Here is a 19,596-nt window from a genome sequence, read left to right on the forward strand (position 1 = left end):
GCTTTTACATGTCAGTATAGAGACTGCTAGCATTTATAAAAGTTTTTCCATCTCATCCAGTATCAATTTCTCCATGGTTGCAAGAATTTAAAATACATGCAAGTTTTTCTTGACTGGCAGTAACTGCAAGAAAGTTAAATTCTGATAACTCCATTCCTGTCTACCACCTTCCTTCTCATCTTACCATGAAGGATTTTCCGCTGCAATGGGTCACTGTTTCTTATTCCTGCTCCTATCTAATCTCCTAAAAGAGCCAAAGGAGAAACAGAAGATGAATTTTCTTGACCTCGTTTGTTCTTTCAACATACTCTCTCCACCCTCTTCCTCTGCCAAAGAGAAGACACACACTAGAGACCCTTATTCCACTAAATTTCCTCAAGCATCTTTCCTTGCTCCAGATTTACCACCTGTCCCTTAATCCAGCTCCATGCATGTTCCTCCTTCTCTTCCCGCACTAAGCCCAGAGCCAACATTGCTCCCCAGCCTACCTGCAGCAGTACTTGCCCTTCCTCTCTCTGGGACAGTAAATATAGTGCTCCCAAGAGCTGGCTGTTTCCATGGAGCCAAAAAGGCTACCTAAAAGGGAATCTGCCTCAGCAGGAAGGAACACTAATCAGCAACAAAGTTCTAGACTGACGCCACACAGATTTGTAGTAGGGCTGTCAAGCAATTAAAAAAAATTGTGATTAGTCATGCGCTTAAACAATAATAGAATACCATTTATTTAAAATGTTTGGATGTTTTCTACATTTTCAGATATATTGATTTCAGTTACAACACAGAATACAAAGATATAGTGCTCTTTTTTATTATAAATATTTGCACTGTAAAAAACTAGATAGTATTTTTTCAATTCACCTCACACAAGTACTATAGCGCACTCGCTATATAATGAAAGTTGAATTTACAAATTTAGAATTATGTACAAAAAACTGCACTCAAAAACAACATAATGCAAAACTTTAGAGCCTACAAGTCCACTCAGTCTTACTTCTTGTTTAGCCAATCAAGTATGTTTACATTTGCAGGAGATAATGCTGCCTGCTGCTTGTTTACAACGTCACCTAAAAGCGAGAACGGGTGTTTGCACGGTACTGTTGTAGCCGACGTCGCAAAGTATTTACGTACTAGATGCGCTAAAAATTCATATGTCCCTTCATACTTCATCCACCATTCCGGAGGACATGCATCCATGCTGATGACAGGTTATGCTCAATAACAATCCAAAGCAGTGCAGACCAATGCATGTTCATTTTCATCATCTGAGTCGTATGCCACCAGCAGAAGCTTCATTTTCTTTTTTTGGTGGTTTGGGCTCTGTAGTTTTTGCACCAGTGTTGCTCTTTTAAGACTTCTGAAAGCATGCTCCACACCTTGTTCCGCTCAGATTTTGGAAGGCACTTCAGATTGTTAAACCTTGGGTCGAGTCCTATAGCTATCTTTAGAAATCTCACATTGGAACCTTCTTTATGTTTTGTCAAATCTGCAGTGAAAATGTTCTTAAGAAGAACATGTGCTGGGTGATCATCAGAGACTGCTATAACATGAAATATATGGCAGAACGTGGGTAAAACAGAGCAGGAGACCATCACAAATTTAGTTAACACTTTTTTTTTTTTTTTTTAAATAAGCATCATCAGCATGGAAGCATGTCCTCTGGAACGGTAACCAAAACATGAAGGGGCATACGAACGTTTAGCGTATCTGGCAAGTACATACCTTGCAATGACGGCTACAAAAGTAGCAAGCGAACACCTGTCCTCACTTTCAGGTGACTTTGTAAATAAGAAGTGGACAGCATTATCTCCTACAAATGTAAACAAACTTGTTTGTCTGAGCAAGAAGTAGGACTGAGCGGACTTGTAGGCTCTGAAGTTTTACATTGTTTTGTTTTTGAGCGCAGTTATGTAACAAAAAAAACTACATTTGTAAGTTGCACTTTCAAGACAAAGATATTACACTCCACTACTTGTATGAGGTGAATTGAAAAAATACTATTTCTTTTGCTTATTTTTACAGTACAAATATTTGTAATCAAAATAATATAAATTGAGTACTGTACACTTTGTATTCTGTGATGCAACTGAAATCAATATTTTGGAAAATGTAGAAAAACCATCCAAAAATATGTAATATACATTTCAATTGGTATTCTATTGGTTAACAGAACCATTAAAACTGCAATTAATTTTTTTAATCACAATTAACTTTGAGTTAATCGCATGAGTTAACTGATTAATCGACAGCCCTAATTTGTAGCCATTTCCCCTCAACTGGAATAGCTCTTGGAGCACCAGCAACAGGTGAAACGGTAAGGTAGAAAAGAGAGTCTTTAAAAAAAATTTAAAAAAAAAAAAGAAGACAATACCATCTAACTGGACCCCAATACATTCCTAAAAAAGGCTGCTAACACTCTACAACTACTATTGCAACTGTCAATAGACCAAACAGAACTGCGAAATAGTAGACAAAGCGAGGCAGATGAGCATCAATTGTTGGATTCCTTTCTTACTGGGTATTTCCAATACAGGTTTCAGAGTAGCAGCCGTGTTAGTCTGTATTCGCAAAAAAAAGAGTACTTGTGGCACCTTAGAGGCTAACCAATTTATCTGAGCATAAGCTTTAAGTACTCCTTTTCTATTTCAAATACAGACTCACCAAGAAAAAGAATCCTCTCCAGAAAAACTCTGCTATGCCTAAAAAGAGATTTCATCTACCACCCTATGATCACTTCACTTGCTCAAAATTCTGTAAAAAGACTATTAGAAAGATTTTTGAAAGTCTAAATAAAACTTAGCAACATATGATGATATTTTCAGGACCCAAGATGATGTTCTTATCTGAAGTACCTACTACATTTCTGACATTTTACCTTGGACCTGAATTAAGGTCTAAATGTAATTTTATGTCAGCTAGAACAAAAACATGATCATTGGGATTCTTCTTTCTACAGTAATATTACAAGACTCCATTGTAACATCCCACTTACACACACAGATCCAAGTTCAGGGTATGAAACCAGAGGAATGACTACCAAGGAACCAATTTCAATGTAAAATGCTACTAGAAGTTACTGCCTAATATTCCAACTTTGCTTTTCCTCACCACACAAGATTTTCAAGTTTTAAAAAGGTTTCACTTTTAAGTGTCAATTCAACAAGTATTTGAGAATCAATCAAGATGTGCCTAAATCTGCACCAAGATTCTGCAGTTAGAATTTGACAGGCAATTGTTTATGATGCATAGGGAAGGCCTTGCACGTTTGTTTTTCTAGCTACTTTCATTCTCCAGTTCAAGCTTAGCTTTGTCAGCTAGCTAAGCAGACTAGACCTAGAAAGTCATAGGTAAGTATTACCAAGTAGTGCCAAAATAAAAATCCTTGTTCTGGCCACTGCAATGCTCAGCAACTTCTTTGTTTATTATAACACTGATTACAGTATTGCCATAATACAGAATTACCATTCAACAACATAAAAGCAAGTCAGTGATAAGTCAGCCTTTCTAACAGCTCACAGGTGACAGGAAGCTCAAGCTTGGTGACAGCTTAGCTTCATCCAGATTGGTCACTAAAGAGATGCCCTCTGCTTGAGCATTTGAGGAACACAACCAAAAAAACCCCACAAACCCGATATCCCTGAATAGTGGCTTTAAGATTGGGCGTAATACACGAAGCGGTGCCTTGGGTGGCATTTGCCCACTTCCGCCCATTTGGTCTCCGCTAACGCAAGCGGCGCGAGCTCCCGTTTGCAGTTGGCCGGCTCCTCGCGCCAGCGGTAAGTTGGGAGCCAGGTCCAAGCTCTGGAGCGCGAGCTCCGTTTGAACGGCAGCCTGCGACCAATCCCTGCCCTCGGGGGGGAGAGGGAGACATTTGCCTCCAGGCTCCCGGCCACGCTCAGGAAAAGGCGTGGGGCGCTCAGTGCAAACCCTCACACCAGCCTGCTGCACCGGGCCTAGAGCCCACCTCAGGTCGCCCTGAGGGAACCCGGCCGCCCCAGAACCAGTGATTAGGGCTCCTCCCCGCCCCCGCCGGGCCCGAGCGGCAGAGCGCGAGCCCCCTCAGGGGCAACTGCCGGGCGCAGCCGCCGTGAGGCCTCCTCCCGCGGGGCGTGTGCGCGGCAAGGCCCACCCCAGGCGCCCCCCACCCGCCGGGCCGTACCTTGTTGCAGTAGGGGCAGTAGCTCTTGCTGAAGACCACGACCCGGTGGGAGCTGATCAGAGTCCGGACGCGGAGCCGCAGCGCATCCCAGTCCGGCAGCCGGACCTGGCCCGGGGGCGGCATGGCAGCAGGAGGGCGAGTAAAAGGCAGCTCTGCTCGCACTAGCCGACGCGCGCAGATACCGGTACTTAGTGGCCCTTTAGCCCCGCCTCTTTCCTTCCGGAGAGGGCGGGGGGGGAGGAAGAAGGAGGCTGGAAGAGTCTACTCGGGATGAGGCCGGGGTGTGCGTTAACCTACACCGTCCATAGACTGACCAATAGACTGAGCCTAGGAGGGAGAGTCCAACATCAGCCCCGCCTCGCCCCGCTAGGAAAACTTGGGACAGCCCAAGAAGGGAGAGCATGCGCACTACGCAGCAAGCTCCTCCCGTTGTCTGGGTGGTGTCGTCACCTGCAGATAGTATAGCTTCTGTCCTTAGGGCTCGTGAATTCTAGACCCAGCTCTGGGAAGGGAGTGGCCTCCAGTGATTTGAACCAGAAAGGAAGGACTCCTGGGCGCTTTCTCTGTCTGTTTCAGAGTAGCAGACGTGTTAGTCTGTAGCCGCAAAAAAAACCCCCAAAACATAAAAAACAGGCGTACTTGTGGCACCTTAGAGGCTATGATTAGGGGACTGGAACACATGAGTTATGAGGAGAGGCTGAGGGAGCTGGGATTGTTTAGCCTGCAGAAGAGAAGAATGAGGGGGGATTTGATAGCTGCTTTCAACTACCTGAAAGGGGGTTCCAAAGAGGATGGCTCTAGACTGTTCTCAATGGTAGCAGATGACAGAACGAGGAGTAATGGTCTCAAGTTGCAGTGGGGGAGGTTTAGATTGGATATTAGGAAAAACTTTTTCACTAAGAGGGTGGTGAAACACTGGAATGCGTTACCTAGGGAGAAAGAAAAGGAGTACTTGTGGCACCTTAGAGACTAACCAATTTATTTGAGCATGAGCTTTCGTGAGCTACAGCTCACTTCATCAGATGTTTACCGTGGAAACTGCAGCAGACTTTATATACACACAGAAATCATGAAACAATACCTCCTCCCACCCCACTGTCCTGCTGGTAATAGCTTATCTAAAGTGATCAACAGGTGGGCCATTTCCAGCACAAATCCAGGTTTTCTCACCCTCCACCCCCCCACACAAATTCACTCTCCTGCTGGTGCTAGCCCATCCAAAGTGACAACTCTTAACATAATCAAGTCGGGCTATTTCCTGCATAGATCAAGGTTTTCTCACATCCCCCCCGCCCCCATACACACACAAACTCACTCTCCTGCTGGTAATAGCTCATCTAAACTGACCATTCTCCAGGTTTAAATCCAAGTTAAACCAGAGCATCTGGGGGGGGGGGGTAGGAAAAAACAAGAGGAAACAGGCTACCTTGCATAATGACTTAGCCACTCCCAGTCTCTATTTAAGCCTAAATTAATAGTATCCAATTTGCAAATGAATTCCAATTCAGCAGTTTCTCGCTGGAGTCTGGATTTGAAGTTTTTTTGTTTTAAGATAGCGACCTTCATGTCTGTGATTGCGTGACCAGAGAGATTGAAGTGTTCTCCGACTGGTTTATGAATGTTATAATTCTTGACATCTGATTTGTGTCCATTTATTCTTTTACGTAGAGACTGTCCAGTTTGACCAATGTACATGGCAGAGGGGCATTGCTGGCACATGATGGCATAGATCACATTGGTGGATGTGCAGGTGAACGAGCCTCTGATAGTGTGGCTGATGTTATTAGGCCCTGTGATGGTGTCCCCTGAATAGATATGTGGGCACAATTGGCAACGGGCTTTGTTGCAAGGATAAGTTCCTGGGTTAGTGGTTCTGTTGTGTATGTGGTTGTTGGTGAGTATTTGCTTCAGGTTGCGGGGCTGTCTGTAGGCAAGGACTGGCCTGTCTCCCAAGACTTGTGAGAGTGTTGGGTCATCCTTTAGGATAGGTTGTAGATCCTTAATAATGCGTTGGAGGGGTTTTAGTTGCGGGCTGAAGGTGACGGCTAGTGGCGTTCTGTTATTTTCTTTGTTAGGCCTGTCCTGTAGTAGGTAACTTCTGGGAACTCTTCTGGCTCTATCAATCTGTTTCTTTACTTCTGCAGGTGGGTATTGTAGTTGTAAGAAAGCTTGACAGAGATCTTGTAGGTGTTTGTCTCTGTCTGAGGGGTTGGAGCAAATGCGGTTGTATCGCAGAGCTTGGCTGTAGACGATGGATCGTGTGGTGTGGTCAGGGTGAAAGCTGGAGGCATGCAGGTAGGAATAGCGGTCAGTAGGTTTCCGGTATAGGGTGGTGTTTATGTGGCCATTGTTTATTAGCACTGTAGTGTCCAGGAAGTGGATCTCTTGTGTGGACTGGACCAGGCTGAGGTTGGTGGTGGGATGGAAATTGTTGAAATCATGGTGGAATTCCTCAAGGGCTTCTTTTCCATGGGTCCAGATGATGAAGATGTCATCAATATAGCGCAAGTAGAGTAGGGGCTTTAGGGGACGAGAGCTGAGGAAGCGTTGTTCTAAATCAGCCATAAAAATGTTGGCATACTGGTGGTAGAATCTCCTTCCTTAGAGGTTTTTAAGGTCAGGCTTGACAAAGCCCTGGCTGGGATGATTTAACTGGGAATTGGTCCTGCTTTGAGCAGGGGGTTGGACTAGATGACCTTCTGGGGTCCCTTCCAACCCTGATATTCTATGATTCTATGATTCTAACAAATTTATTAGTGCATAAGCTTTTGTGGGCTACAGCCCACTTCATCTGTGACACTTACTCCCTGTGCAAACTCATCACTTCTGTCCTGTGTTCCTCTAGCTTCCCATCTGTAAAATAGGAATAATGGGGTTTTGGTTAAAAAAAAGAGATACACAAAAAGAGACTAGAGACCAATAAAAGCTAAATGTTCAGGTGACTGGGCCTTTGCTTTTTAGCAGCTTATTTGTATCTGCCTAGTCTCCACCCAAAGAAGTGGCTACACATTTAACACCCACATCATTTGTGCTTTTTTCTTTTCTTTTTAGCAACCAACTGCAAAATTATCTGATTGCTGCTACAGATGGCCAAGCTGCAACTTTACACCTAGATAACTAGCTGCAGATGATGTCTAAAAGACCCTGTAAATAGTGGGCTGTAAAGATATCTCACTTATGAATTCTATAGAATGAGAAAATTGGGAGAAGCTGCCATCTACAGGACAGATTCTAACAGCGCAGTCTTTGTGTGTGGTCGCTGTGATTCATTAAAAAGATTGGGCCTGAGGGAGAGTGAGGGAAAGTAAGGGGAAATGGACAAATCCTGCAGATGGATTGAAGAAAGCAGCTTGTATACACGATGTGTGTTCGACCTCTTTACAGTCAAAGCTCCTTATATAAAAACACATTTTAAAACAGTCAAGTCCTGAAAAAACACTCCTGTGGTCAGGCAAAACTTGTGAAATCATTTTTTAAGTTGTTATATTAATGGATAGGGAGTCTGATAGAATGAGCTGGAGGCTTAGAGCCAGGAACTCTGTTACTCTGTGGTATTGGTCAAGTTTCTTAAAGATGACCCACTGATGGGAAAAATGGGTTTACTTAGGATGCGTAAAGAAGGCCCCGCTTGTTTTCTGTATAAGGAATTCAGGCCTTACCTACCCTGGAAGACTTTGTGGTAAATTGGAAAACTAATGAAGGCTAATAACAAGAATCAAGCAAGTGATAACTGAACATTGAGAGAGGAAGATATTTGCTAAGACTGTTTAAACATTTATAGTATTTGTTAGCACTCATTTAACTCTAATGCCTAATGAACATTTGGAGTAAAGGACATCATTGTTAAATATATATACTCCCACATGTCTCTGCAATTAAGATGTGAGAGCTCACAACACACATCTGAGACTTCTATGAAGTCCTCCAGCAAATACAGTAAAGACCTGACTTGACATTCTTGATAAAGCAAAAACAGTGTTGTTATAGCTGTGTTGGTCCCAGGATATTAGAAAGATAAGGTGGGTGGGGCAATATCTTTTATTGGACCAACTTCTGCTGGTGGAAGAGACAAGCTTTCTTTCGTACCAACAGAAGTTGGTCCAATAAAAGATATTACCTCATCCACTTTGTCTCTCTAAAGTAAAAAACAGACAGGAAAATACATTCCCCCTCCTCCCCCAAAGAAACCTTTCATGTTCTCTTTATACATCACAAACAAAATAGGGTGTAAACCGAACTTGAAAAAATCTTTGCATATCTCCATTGCCTTTAATCTATCATTTGGAAAATGAGAGTAAAAGACTTGCATACATAACTCTCAGGTTATATGAAGATAGGCTCAAAGTAGCTCCCTTATACATTGTTAATCATGGGGTCTCAACCTGCAAATGGTGACTCCCCCACCCAGAGGTTTCGCAAACACCCTCCTATGTGTTATGACTTGATGGGGAGAGATCCTAAAATTTATGGGAGGAGTATTCTGAAACATATTTCTATTGTAGCATGAGGTTGCTGTATGGAAAAGTTTGAGAATGACGGTCTTAAATATTATATACTTTGTCCTATATTATTGATAAATTAAGATGATGGATGATTCAAAAACCTTTTCATTCTTCCTGGCTACAACATCAGGTAGATGGGTTTTTTGCCTAATTCTGGCAGTGATAGTTCAGTGGTGGAGCATTGCTTTTTTTTTTTTTTTTTTAAACTTATAATTCTTTGTTCTATCAGTATTGCTGTGTAACCGAGTGAGGGCAGAGCTGGGAGGCTCCACTAAGTTTCAAACAAGGATTAAACATTGTTCTGAATAAGAATAGCAATTTGCAGATACATGAGAGCACTAAGATATAATTACCAGTGCTATCCGCGCTATCAATATTCATTACTCAGGGCATAAGTTGATTTCCAGCTGGAGTCAGGAAGAAATTCCCCTTCTCTTTCCTGGATACTATTGCATAATTAGGTGCACAAAGAGGCAGAGTATCACAGAATATCCAGGTTGAAAGGGACCTCAGGAGGCCATCTAGTCCAACCCTCTACTCAAAGCAGGACCAATCCCCAATTTTTGCCCCAGATCCCTAAATGGCCCCCTCAAGGATTGAACTCACAACCCTGGGTTTAGCGGGCCAATGCTCAAACCACTGAGCTATCCCTCCCCCGCAGAGTAGTTACATCTCACCCTGAAGCATCTAGCCTTGGCCCCTGTTGGGCACAGGATTCCAGACTCAACTAAATAGACTATCAGTCTGTTCAAGAATCATAGCAATTCCCGTGTTGCTATGAATAAAAGCTGATGACCCTAGAACAGCAAGAACCACCCAATGCAGGATCTGGTTATTTCCTCACCTTTGGTGGATAGTTTTCTGATAGGTGGCAATGCCCCAATATAATCTCAAGAACCCACATCTTCCCTCAACAGGCAAAGAGCTCCGAAAATGGAAAGGTGACTTGTGTTTTGGTGGGGAGATCCCTATGACTGGAAATTCTTGCTGACTCTCTTGCTTCCCATTCATGTTTAAAGAGAATGACAATTTAACTTGAAGTCAAAGTTGGAAAATGGGAAGGAGCAAGCTTCACCACTGTCTTCATCCCACCACCTAAAATAATAATTCTCTTTCTGAACTGCTTACACCCCTATCTACAGTCTCGTCTGGAGTAATGGAGGACACATCACTTGGCCAAGATGAAAAAGTAGGGGCTGTTTTCTCCCTCCAGACTGATCTAATGCCTCCGCATGCTCAGCCCAAAACTGCATTGACATCTCTCGCTTGAATCTTGTTTATATCATAGAATCATAGACTTTAAGGCAGAAGGGACCATTATGGTTATTGAGTCTGACCTCCTGCACAACGCAGGCCACAGAATCTCACCCACCCACTCCTGTAACAAACCCTTAACCTATCTCTGAGCTATCGAAGTCCTCAGATCATGGTTTAAAGACTTCAAGGTGCAGAGAATCCTCCAGCAAGTGACTCGTGCCCTACGTTACAGAGGAAAGCAAAATACCCCCAGGACCTCTGCCAATCTGCCCTGGAGGAAAATTCCTTCCCGACCCCAAATATGATGATCAGCTAAACCCTGAGCATGTGGGCAAGACTCACCAGCTAGACACCCAGGAAAGAATTCTCTGTAGTAACTCAGATCCCACCCCATCTAACATCCCATCACAGGCCATTGGGCATATTTACCACTAATAGTCACAGATCAACTAATTGCCAAAATTAGGCAATCCCATCATACCATCCCCTCCATAAACTTATCAAGCTTAGTCTGTGTGGAGAGGTTTCCAATCATTCTAAATTATTTTTCTTGGATCCTAGAAAAAAGATTCTGCTAGGCCCTGGAGGGCTTCTTCTATTTCCAATATCTCTCCTGATCCTTATTTTCCATCCAGGATTGTCTTCTGACTTTTCCTTTTATCCACACATGCCTTTGAGCATCATTCATTCTACCCTTACACTTAGAACAGTCCCCAAGCAGTGTCTGCTATGTGCCCTCCCTCCTATTCCTCGAAGCACCAAAGGTATAAAGCTCAGGGATCATAGCCAATATACTGTCGGTCTGATTTTGCTCCCACAAGTAGTTTAGCTGTTGTCTTAATTTGAAACAGGATTGGGCCTTCTGCATTTTTCTTTATTGCGCCCACTTGTGTTTTTAAACTATAAGCTCTTTGGGGCAGTTACTATTGTTGGCTCAGCACATTCATCAACTGCCCACCATTGTGTATGTTGACAGTTTTATATAAAAATTGATAACACTTTGCAGCTATTAATGCATCAAGCCTCGTAATATCCCTGTATGATAGATATTATCTGCATTTTGCAGATGGGGAAACTGAGGCACAGAGAGGGGTGAAGTGACTTGCCCAAGGTCTCCCAGGAAGTTTGTAGCATAGCTGATAATACAGCCCAACTCTCAGTCCCATGCTTTAAGCACAAGACCATCCTTACTCTTATTTAAGAACGTCAAAAAATAATTGCAAGAGCAGTAATCCCACCAGTGATGGAAATGGACCTAATGGGAGACATCTGACATGAGTGATTTTATTTCTTTTTGACCATATGTATATATCATTGCTGTTCCAGGAGCCTTGAAAAATGGGATTTGTCTATTACTTTTATTTTAGTCTTAATAATGGAAGAGTCCTAGATTGAGAATGTTTCTAGCCACATCACAAAGAAAAAAATATCCCTTGGTTTAAGTTTTGCTGACTCTCATGGAGCCTCCATTTCAAGTTAGCTATGAACACAGACAGATACAATCCCTGAAACCTGTGGGTTTCTGATACAAGGTGCAGGTACTAAAACTATCCACCATACCCTTCCTCACAACTATCCAGAATTGCCTGTTTAGTTCCTCTCTGTGAGTAAGTTTCTCTCTCTCTCTTTCTCTAAAAGAGATTAAAGTAACCAGGTTTTACTATCAGAGATTGTTATCAGATGGCCTGGCCCAACAGATGGGAACAGGGAGTCAAAGCCAAGGGTCAGCACTGGAGTGAGGAGACAAGCCAAGAGTCAGAGCTGGAGTCACAAACCAAACAAGGGCACAGGGCTGGAACAAGGCAGATACAGGGTATAAGTACTAAGTAACCAGCAACATGCTGCTGTTGATCTTAAATGCAGACTTGTAGGCACCTTGCATCCAATTGGGCAGGCTGGCCGATCAGGTGATTCTACTGCAGCTCAGCTGGGCTCATTAATTGGCCGGAGGCGCAGCTCACCCCCATCCCTGACCCCTGAGCCTTTTGCGGTGTGAGGGAGAACCTGGCTCATGCTTATCTCGAATGAGCCAGGTTGCTGCTCCTATTCCGGCTCCTTCAGAACCTCCTGCTGAGGTTCTGGCTGCACTTTTCCCCACACCTGTTTATATTTGCACACCCTGTCCATGGCCCCATCAAATTGCAAGACCTCCTCATCAACCTTCTCCTGGCCCTGGCCAAAGTAGCCATCTACAACAAGTAGCCAGGAGGAGGATGTGAGACGAGGGGGTGCTCTGTGATTGTGGGGCCTATTTCCGCTCCTCCCTGGTCTCATGCATCTGGCCAGGGTTCCTTTGGGTGGCATCCGCTGGCTTCCTAGATAGCTTTGAGGAGCAGTGGGTGCTGTCTGGGGTTCTCTGCTCAGTGTCCACCTCTGGATCCCTAGTTTTGAACCTGTGTCCCTCACTCCTGACCCTGTTATTCCTTAGTTGTCCCCTGTCTTCATTTGGTTCCGGGTCCAGTAGTCCCTCCTGCAAGGCTGGGGGAGGGGCCTTTAGATATGGGTGGGCTTGTGCCTACCCACCTCCCAAGATTTCCAGTAAGGCCTGAGGCCAGCTAGCCCCAGGTTCAGCTGAGGGAACTGAGGCCCATAGCTCCTGACAGCCAGGGATATTCCTGAAGAAGACATTCTGTATAGCACCTAGCACAATAGGGTCCTTCTCCATGACTAAGGGCTCCTACGCGTTATGGTAATAAAAATGATAATTTCTGCTCCCTTCATGCTATCAGAGTGGTGTAACAGGGCTGGGACAGAATAGAGAGTTTCCCCAAAGACGGTGAATAAGAAAGGGTTTTTGTAGCTGTGTTGATCCTGGGATATTAGAGAGACACAGAAGGTAATATTTTTTATTGGCACTCTGAGTAAGTTTTCCAGTCCTGAAGAAGAGCTCTCTGTAATCTCAAAAACTTGTCTCTCTCACCAACAGAAGCTGATCCAATAAAAGCTATTATCTCACCCACCTTGTCTCTCTAATATGAAAGAGAGTAAGACAGAGCAGTACAAAAGTCCTAAACTGGGGCCCTATTCTCCTGCCACACGAGTGTGCCAATAACCCTCATTGACTTCTGTGGAAGTTGCCAGTCCTGTAGGAGGGGAATAGGGCACATGGGATTTTTAGCATTAACATTTCACAGGAAAACAAACTACATGTGCTGTTATGTGGGATCAGCCCCCCAGTCCCTCCAAATCACACTGCAGTTTTGGAGCTGAAGGCAGAAATAGAAAGTTGGTGCCTTCTTCAAAATGGATGATAACTGGCCAACCTTAGATTGCCACATCAATCAGTCATATGTAAGGAAACAGCTCAGGTCCCTATCCAGGGCCTTGGGCCCCCCCTTTGTTAAGATTAATGATGAAAGGAGAGCGCCATTCTGGAGACCGTCGGAAGCCTAATTTGATATCTAGTCATTTGGGTGACATGCAAATTGCCTCCATCCCAGAATGTATTGACTAATGTTCGTGGCAAATAATGTCAAAAGCCTTTAGGCAAGTTCACAGATTTTGGCACCATTAAGTAAATTATCACTGACTGCGACAGCATGTGATTCGCATAATAACCGTGCACTCCAAGCTAGGGACTGGGATGGGATTTGAAAGGCTTTCAGACAGTGAGGGCTAGTCTAGACTACTGCGCTACATCAGCGCAGCTGATGCACTATGCCAATGGAAGAGCGCTCTCCCGTCGGCATAATTACTCCACCTCAATAAAAGGCGGAAGCTATGTCAGCAGGAGAGTGTCTCCTGCTGACATAGCATGGTGTGGACACCACTTTAAGTTGATGTAAGTTACATCACTCAGTGGGGTGGCTTTTTCACACCCCTGAGCAACATAACTTACATCAACTTAAGCAGTAGTGTAGACAAGCCCTGAGAGACTTTGGCATAGGGCTGAACCTCCATACACTGATGAGATGGGAAGAAAAGCTCTTCAGCTAAGAAGCAGAACTCCCCAGACTGGGACAGGCTTAGCTGGCTTTGGTATACAGGTACTTTAAAAGGATATATGTCAGCTGGGACTTAGATTTCACTCTGGAGAGGCAAAGGGTCTGCCCACTCCACAGGCACTCTCTCCTACCCCATCTCTCCACAGGCCCACGAATCTGTGTATAGGGAAGGGTTAGGCTATGGACAGGAGGTGGCAGGGCTTGGAGGGAGTGCATGTAATTAATGGTGAATAAATCAGGGAGTCTGAACTCCCCGCTCTCACCACTAGAGAGGGAATGGGGTTGAGACACATCAGCAGGGCAACGTAGAAGAAATTTCCTTTCTGCTTCCAGTTCTGTACCTGTTCTATGGATAAGCAGACTTGAGTCTCCCAGACTGTCAATCCAGTTCCTGTCAACGGCACTGAGCTCACTGAAAAAGTGTGCAGGGCTCCAAGTGTAGAATGTATTCAGAGCTGACTTTCAAAGCTTCTGGTGTCTCAAGTCAAGAAAGGCTACTAAGGTCCTATGTGGAGTCAAACCCAGGGACATTTACTTCTTTGAGCATGGTGTCCACCTCGTTGAATATTTTGAGAGCCCTTAAGGTCAGCCCTAGTAGTACAAGTATATGCCAGTGTAGTATATGGTATTTGCACCGGTTACCTAGGGACAGAAACATGGGAAGTTATATGCTGCCAGGACCATATATAGCCACTAGTGTTTTAAAGGTTAAAAAGCAGGAGGAAATTGCCAAATGACCCCTATGTCAGAACCTATACTTTCTCATTCTATCACCATTACAACAACATATAAAAGTGATGTATGTGCTTCCCAGTAAAGCACATCAAGTTCTACCTGAAAATTAGAGGCAAGGATGGATCCAAACACCCCTGAACCTTGGGAAAGTTTGAAACTGGACCCGAAGATTGCAGCTCAAGCCCATTTGTAATAAAAAAACATAATATACAGACAGGACAAGATATGCTCATCACAGTCATCTGTAACTGTCACCTAGAGGGTAGACTGATCTAATAACATGGGGAGCATTCTCTTGATACTAGATAGATTGGATTAGATACAATATTCTTTACTTGGGGCTATTTTTAAAGACAACTCAAGAGGTGCAACATGTATTATCTCTATAGCCCAAAATGGCCTGCAACCCAGGAGCCTCGGAGACCCATGTCCCAGAGTGGCAGTTATGATCAGCTGTCTGCAGAATCGGACAACAAGTCATACTTTGCTCAAGTGTCCTGATCTCTGGAACTAGTCCCCATCTTCTGTTTCCTAAAATCAAAGTTTGGTCACCTTTAGGATGAAGTACAATATATATTTATTAATGCTCAATTTAACAGAAGCTTATTGATAGTGTTTGGGGTGGGAAACTGACTATCTAACTAGTATTTTTTGTAATGGCTGTTTTGTACTTCCAAGATGGATACACATAGGGATTCTGCATAGAGAGAACAGTGTCTTGTGGATTTCATCTCGGCGTCGGAAGCCAGGAGCTCCCAAGTTCTGTCACCGACTTCTTATGTGGCATTGCGAACATTTCTTAAACTCCGCTTGTTTTGTTATCAGTGAAATGGAGATAATATTGACTTGGAGTGTTGCACTGATTAATTCATTAATTTTTGCACAGGGCTTTATTAGTGATATGTATTTTTACAGAAGTAGAGCATTTTATAGAGACATCCCTGGTATGGTGAGCTAAGAAATAAATACTAACTGTTTGTACCTTGTGCACAGTGCATACATACTATGCACTATTTTACCCAGCATAGCTTCAAGAAATATGTGCACAACTATATGATTTGGGCCATGAAATGAACTCTGACTGACACTTCAGAGTTACATGCCAGGGATCCCACTATCACCTGACAATCTTTGGCTCCATGGAATTACGTGCAACACTCTGTACCTTAGCTCTACTAATGCACTCAGTGGGATGGCCAGAAGGGCAGTAACTTAGACATCCAAGGCACAACATTGTTCTGTTGCCTAAAACTGCCAAAGCTTGCTGTGAATACTCATCATGAGGGCTGGGTTCAATCTTGCAACTGTACTCCACCCAGGAAACCCAGACACTTGGCACTTACTCTGCAGCCCAGGAAAGATGAGGTGCATTATGGAAAGCTCTGGGGGATGAGCACTATCTTTTGATTAATTTATTGAACAACACATTGCTGTTAGATTTGCCAGAAGGTAGTTGTTAGGGGGCTTATTCCTTCACCCACTTACTTCCCTGGTCCTTCTCGCATGAACAGAGAGCAACAATACCCGAAGTCCAAAGGTGCAAACAATTCAATGTTTATTGGGGTGAACCTCCAGCAAGCATGATTCCAGTTTCCTTCCTTAGTGTCCCCCTTCCCAGCTCTGACACCACAGAGCCTTACACCTGTGTCCCTGTTCCCATTTCTGCCCTTAGCCAAACATGATGGATAGCTCAGTGGTTTGAGCATTAGCCTGCTAAACCCAGGATTGGGAGCTCAATCCTTGAGGGGGGCCATTTAGGGATTTGGGGCAAAAATTGGGGATTGGTCCTGCTTTGAGCAGGGGATTGGACTAGATGACCTCTGAGGTCCCTTCCAACCCTGATATTCTATGATTCCAGTTTCCCCCTTTAGCAAAACATGATTCCAATATTCCCACCCCCATTTCCCACATTCACTTCCTGATTGACTGCAGACTATATAGTAAAACTTGAGGTCTGCTTAGCTATACCTTAACCAATCATTTTCCTGAAATTTAACTAACCAATCCTAACATATTGTAACATGATTATGTAACCAATTATATCCCACCACCTTAATTAGTTTACACCCAGCAAAATTAATTATACAGCAGACAGGAACAATCACAGAATCAGACAGAGATTATACAGACAAACAATAGCAAAGTGGGAACTATAATGACAAAACAATACAGAAGTGAGGATTTCACATCCCAGCTATTGATAAGTGAGTTCTTGCCAGACAGGATGCTATCAAACTAAGTTTCCTTTTACATCTTCTAGGCACTTCCCTTTCTCTGAAGGCGATAGGCTTTATCAGGACAGGATTGTATTCTTAACAGCCCAATAGCACCTTATTTCAACTTATTTCAGTTATCTCAGGATAACTTATCTATGTTATAAAAACTATATTGTTTCCATCTACCAAAGTCACCTTCTTATGCTAAGTTTCTTACAAGAGCTTCTTAAAAAGAGAAAAGAAAAAAAGAAAGACTAGAAAGGTCTTTAATCTTTTAGAAATACAGGAATTTGGCTATAGTTCTAAGCAATCCCAGTTCCTTTAAGAAGTCAGATTCTGCACATTTCCCAGGAGTGGTTTTTTTTATTCCAGTCAGTCATGGTGAGGTAGCTCAGACACACTAGCAATGCAGCAGTCACGGCCCTGGGTTCTACTCCCAGCTGCATTCCTTGCTTTCCGTGAATTTCTTTATCCGTCCTCAGTGACTACGCCACTCAACTCGAGGGAGAGAAGGTCCGTAGCATCAAAGATCAATATTACAGGGAAGGGAATATTCACATGTTTCCTGCCATTCCTGTAGCTAGACCAATTTATTTTATCCTGCAGCAGCATAAGAATGCACAACGGGGAGGGCTGGCTCATAAATTCAAAAGCACAGATTTATACATTGTCTTTTGTCACAGATTTATTAGCAGTTTGTCTCTTAAAGTGTACTTACATGGCTTTTCCTTTAGGCAATTAAATGCTATTCTGTACAGAGCAGGCCAAAGGTCCAGGAGTGCAAATCACAGACACCAAAGAAGGCCACCATTCTGTGACTTTGCCCAGTTGAGTTAAATGAATTGCTCAGTAGTGATGGGTAAAAGTTCAAAGGATCAGAGGTTTGGATAAGCACCTCAAATTCTGGATGTTTTTCTGAATCTCTCAAGCCTGCCAAGTGGGGTTGGATCTCCAGTAAGAACAGGCTTGCTTATGAGGTTGCCAGTACCTCCTTCTTCAGGGTGGCAATCCCACAAGATAAGCCTTTCTTGTGGTTATTTGGCACTTCCAGGCCCGGCCAGAACTGAGGCATGCAGAAGAAGCACAAAAAGGTGAAATAGGGGGGAGGGCGGGAAATGACATTACTTGAACTTTCTCCAAACTCAGAAAGGTTTCACAGTTCAAATTTGAGTGAAGGTTCAGGTAGATTCTCATTTATTCTGAACTGCTTTGACCAGCCCTGTTAATTATCACAAACCCCAGATACAAGTGTCACCAACTCTCACAATTTTATCATGATGCTTACAGTATTTGTTTTTTTTTCTTCAAGCTCCAGCTTCTGGAGTCAGGAGATTATTTGAGAATCTCAATTTTTGTTTAGAAAATTAAGTTTGTAGCCCATCTGGTTGCAGAGAAAAACTTGAAGACATGAACCCTTAAAGGCACAACCACCCAAATGGCAAATACAGAGAACCAAACATTTTTTATTTTTAAAAATCTCATGATTTTCAGGCCCATCTCATGATTGTGTGGGGACTGACATGATTTTTGTATGTTTGGGGTTGGCAATACTGAACCCTTGAAATGTTAGAGTTTGGCATCTGATCCTGGCTCTGATCCAGAGTTTGTACCTGGTCCCCCACTCCTCTAGTGGGTTAAACCAAAAATCCAAATCCAAACATCCCTGCGTGTTGAGGTTTTTGCAGTCTAGCTCAAGAGCTGAACCCTATTGCTTGAGTGCAATTTGAAATAATTATCCTGATGCATCTCCAAAGCAAAGGGGGTGCTGCCTCCTGGATACTGGCTGTACTTCTTGGGGCCTGCATGTTCAGAAGCACATCCCATCTCCATGAGGGTTTCTCATCACCTCTCTAATTTATTTTATTCTTCATCTATCAAGATGAATCTAAGTGCTCTACAGTGAAACCAAATCTAAAAATCTAAATCTAAGCAAATGCACTTTCTGATTTCAGTCAAGCAGAATCAAATGCAAGCAGCTTTGGGCAAGGAGAGTCAAAGTGCAACTTGTGGTCCTCAGCATTGTACAATGGGACCTTTTGTCCACGCTTCTCTTTAACAATGGTCCAAAGGGACTACTGGTCCCAGCATGCCATGCTCTAGCATCTCAATCAAGAGGAAGCACTGAATGTTGTGACCTGAATTCTCCCCAGGCCATACCTCTATCATAAGGTGAGGATGGCTGCCATCAACTCCATTTTATGCAAATTAGGCATGGCTTGGGAGTCCGGGCAGGTAGCCAGTGTGGCCCTTTGGCAGAAAAAGTTTAGAGAGCACTGCAAGTTCATGCAGTTTTGTCTCATGTTGAGTCTTGTGCTCCTGTGCAACGTTTTGTAGCCTTAAACTGGGGAGAACTTGCCCCCCCAAAAAAGGCACCATAGTAACTAGCTATTTAAGTTACATAATTGGTTTTGAAACTCTGATAGGAGCTGAGAGACAGCAGGGCCAAGGCATAGGAACTCCTGGCACATGGACACTCACTGCTAGTTTTTGAAATTGCTTTTACTGTCCCGTTTACGGAATCCGTTTTGTTATTTTGACTTCTCGCCGGCAAAAGTGTTTTAACTTGGATGTTACTGACTCATTGATGAGAGCTAACAAACCATCTGCTTATTTCATTTTGAAATAGGTAGCAAAGCAGGACTATTTTCTTTTCCATTTTCCTTTTTAACATGTCAGAGAAAAATGCAGCAGAGGGCAGTGTATTGTTAGGTTTTAGGGGAATGTTGACTGAATTATGCTGCCTGGATGGAAGCTGGGCTCATTTTACTGCCCGTAGAACAAAATAA

The 19,596-nt window shown here is 43.5% G+C and overlaps 2 protein-coding genes across 3 annotated transcripts in view; both read right to left on the minus strand.

The window, feature by feature from the left end:
• The window catches only part of TXNRD3 (thioredoxin reductase 3), a 33,974-nt gene extending 29,594 nt beyond the window's left edge, over positions 1–4,380 (minus strand). The window contains exon 1 of one of the 2 annotated variants that reach the window (XM_073351344.1): positions 4,157–4,380. In XM_073351344.1, the coding sequence (XP_073207445.1) occupies positions 4,157–4,279 (123 nt within the window). In that variant the 5' untranslated portion in view covers positions 4,280–4,380. Of the gene's footprint in view, positions 1–184; positions 784–4,156 lie in introns of those variants that run through there. The other variant, XM_073351342.1, reaches the window with a different exon arrangement.
• A 1,198-nt stretch (positions 4,381–5,578) lies between these two features.
• LOC140915161 (uncharacterized) overlaps positions 5,579–19,596 on the minus strand; it is a 185,010-nt gene continuing 170,992 nt past the window's right edge. Inside the window, exon 4 of the mRNA XM_073354739.1 lies at positions 5,579–7,009. Within this exon, the coding sequence (XP_073210840.1) occupies positions 5,579–6,721 (1,143 nt within the window). The 5' untranslated portion in view covers positions 6,722–7,009. The remainder of the gene's footprint in view (positions 7,010–19,596) is intronic.

This window comes from Lepidochelys kempii, chromosome 7 (genome assembly GCF_965140265.1).
Source record: "Lepidochelys kempii isolate rLepKem1 chromosome 7, rLepKem1.hap2, whole genome shotgun sequence".
NCBI lineage: Eukaryota > Metazoa > Chordata > Testudines > Cheloniidae > Lepidochelys > Lepidochelys kempii.